Source organism: Formica exsecta, unplaced genomic scaffold, assembly GCF_003651465.1.
Source record: "Formica exsecta isolate Colony F162 unplaced genomic scaffold, ASM365146v1 scaffold739, whole genome shotgun sequence".
NCBI lineage: Eukaryota > Metazoa > Arthropoda > Insecta > Hymenoptera > Formicidae > Formica > Formica exsecta.
The window spans coordinates 37,165-38,539 of record NW_021853505.1 but is presented as its reverse complement, the minus strand read 5'-3'; the positions used below and the strand labels follow the sequence as shown (position 1 = coordinate 38,539).

At 42.5% G+C, this 1,375-nt stretch overlaps 1 protein-coding gene across 1 annotated transcript; it reads left to right on the top strand.

The window, feature by feature from the left end:
• Nucleotides 1-41: 41 nt before the first annotated feature.
• Nucleotides 42-344, top strand: LOC115243837. Its single transcript, XM_029821091.1, has one exon. The coding sequence runs from the start codon at nt 42-44 to the stop codon at nt 342-344; it is 303 nt and encodes a 100-aa protein (XP_029676951.1).
• The last annotated feature ends 1,031 nt before the right edge of the window (nt 345-1,375 follow it).

Sequence of the window (1,375 nt, the reverse complement as noted above, 5' to 3'; positions counted from 1 at the left end):
TCGTTGGAGAGTACAATGCGCGAAAACATCGCACTATCGGTATGAGACCTATCGATGTTAACCCCGCGATCGCCGATAAACTTTTAAATACGGTATACAGCAACGTAAAGATTGCGGCACCGGCAAGATACAAAGTAGGCGATCCGGTACGCGTTAAAGTGCAGAAAACTAATCCCGTGACATATGTACTCAAAGATTCATGTGGAAATTCCGTCGCCGGCGGATTTTACGAATACGAGTTACAATGCGTTGCTAATCCCGACGTACATCTCGTGGAAAAGGTGATACGCAAGAAGGGCGACGAGGTTTATATTCTTGGTGACACTGTTGTTACGTCCTGGTGACTCCACGATTCCTTCCTTCCACGAAGTTGCGGCAATGATAATCGATCGGTGATAGAAATGAGTCGTTCGGTAAATAGAGCATCCTGCGTCACACATTCCTTAAACATTTAGTCACTTATCTATATCTAAGAGCAACCGTGAGAAAGACGCGACGAAATCGCGCCGGTCGCCTAAAAACAAATAAAAACCAGTAGATACCCTCGCAGTGGAATTCTCCAGCGGAATAAAAAGCTGATAACGAAAAGATAATAAAATTCTCACAAAATATCCGATAAATACAACTAAATCAATAATGACGAAACTTCTGTGACGTTACATTTGGACTTTGTCTAAATCAAATCACGGGCGTAAGGGAAACCTAGAGCTCAAGGGATTCTGAACTGATCACCAATCGACGATCGTCATGAGTGAACATTTGAATAGGAGAAACAACACCCCGCCTAATGAGGACACTGGCACAACTTTTAATTCGTTAAAGTTTTGGAAGATTCCCACTCTTAGAAATTAGAATACACCCCGAAAAGAAAGATATAAAAAGAGGACTCGAACTCACTTACGCACTTATTCTCCAGTCTTCAGCTTCACGCAGTCTTACTCTGTGCTTTTGCACCGAAATTCACGAGTTAGGCACTTGTGCCACCAGTGTCCTCACTTGGCATCATCTCCAGAGCAACCACGAATCGAACATCGGATTGCCGACATGAGACACAGAGCGAAATCTTCACACTCGATGTGATATATGAGACTGTCGGTATCGGTGTACATGACTTTACATTTTTCTCGATACATAGGTACCATGTAATCGTGGTGAAACTCGTACAAACATGTCTTGGATATGTCGAGTATACGCATACCCACGTAGATTGGTTTATTAAATTTAACTTTGAGATTGCGCAATTCAACGGCGATCAGATTTTCCGAAAACACGCTTCTATTATGAAAATTTGATTTTGCGATCATCGCCTCTGCGCTATATCTTCCATCCCAATGTGTCACGAGCTTAATATTAACGTGATTGCGCACATTTTCCA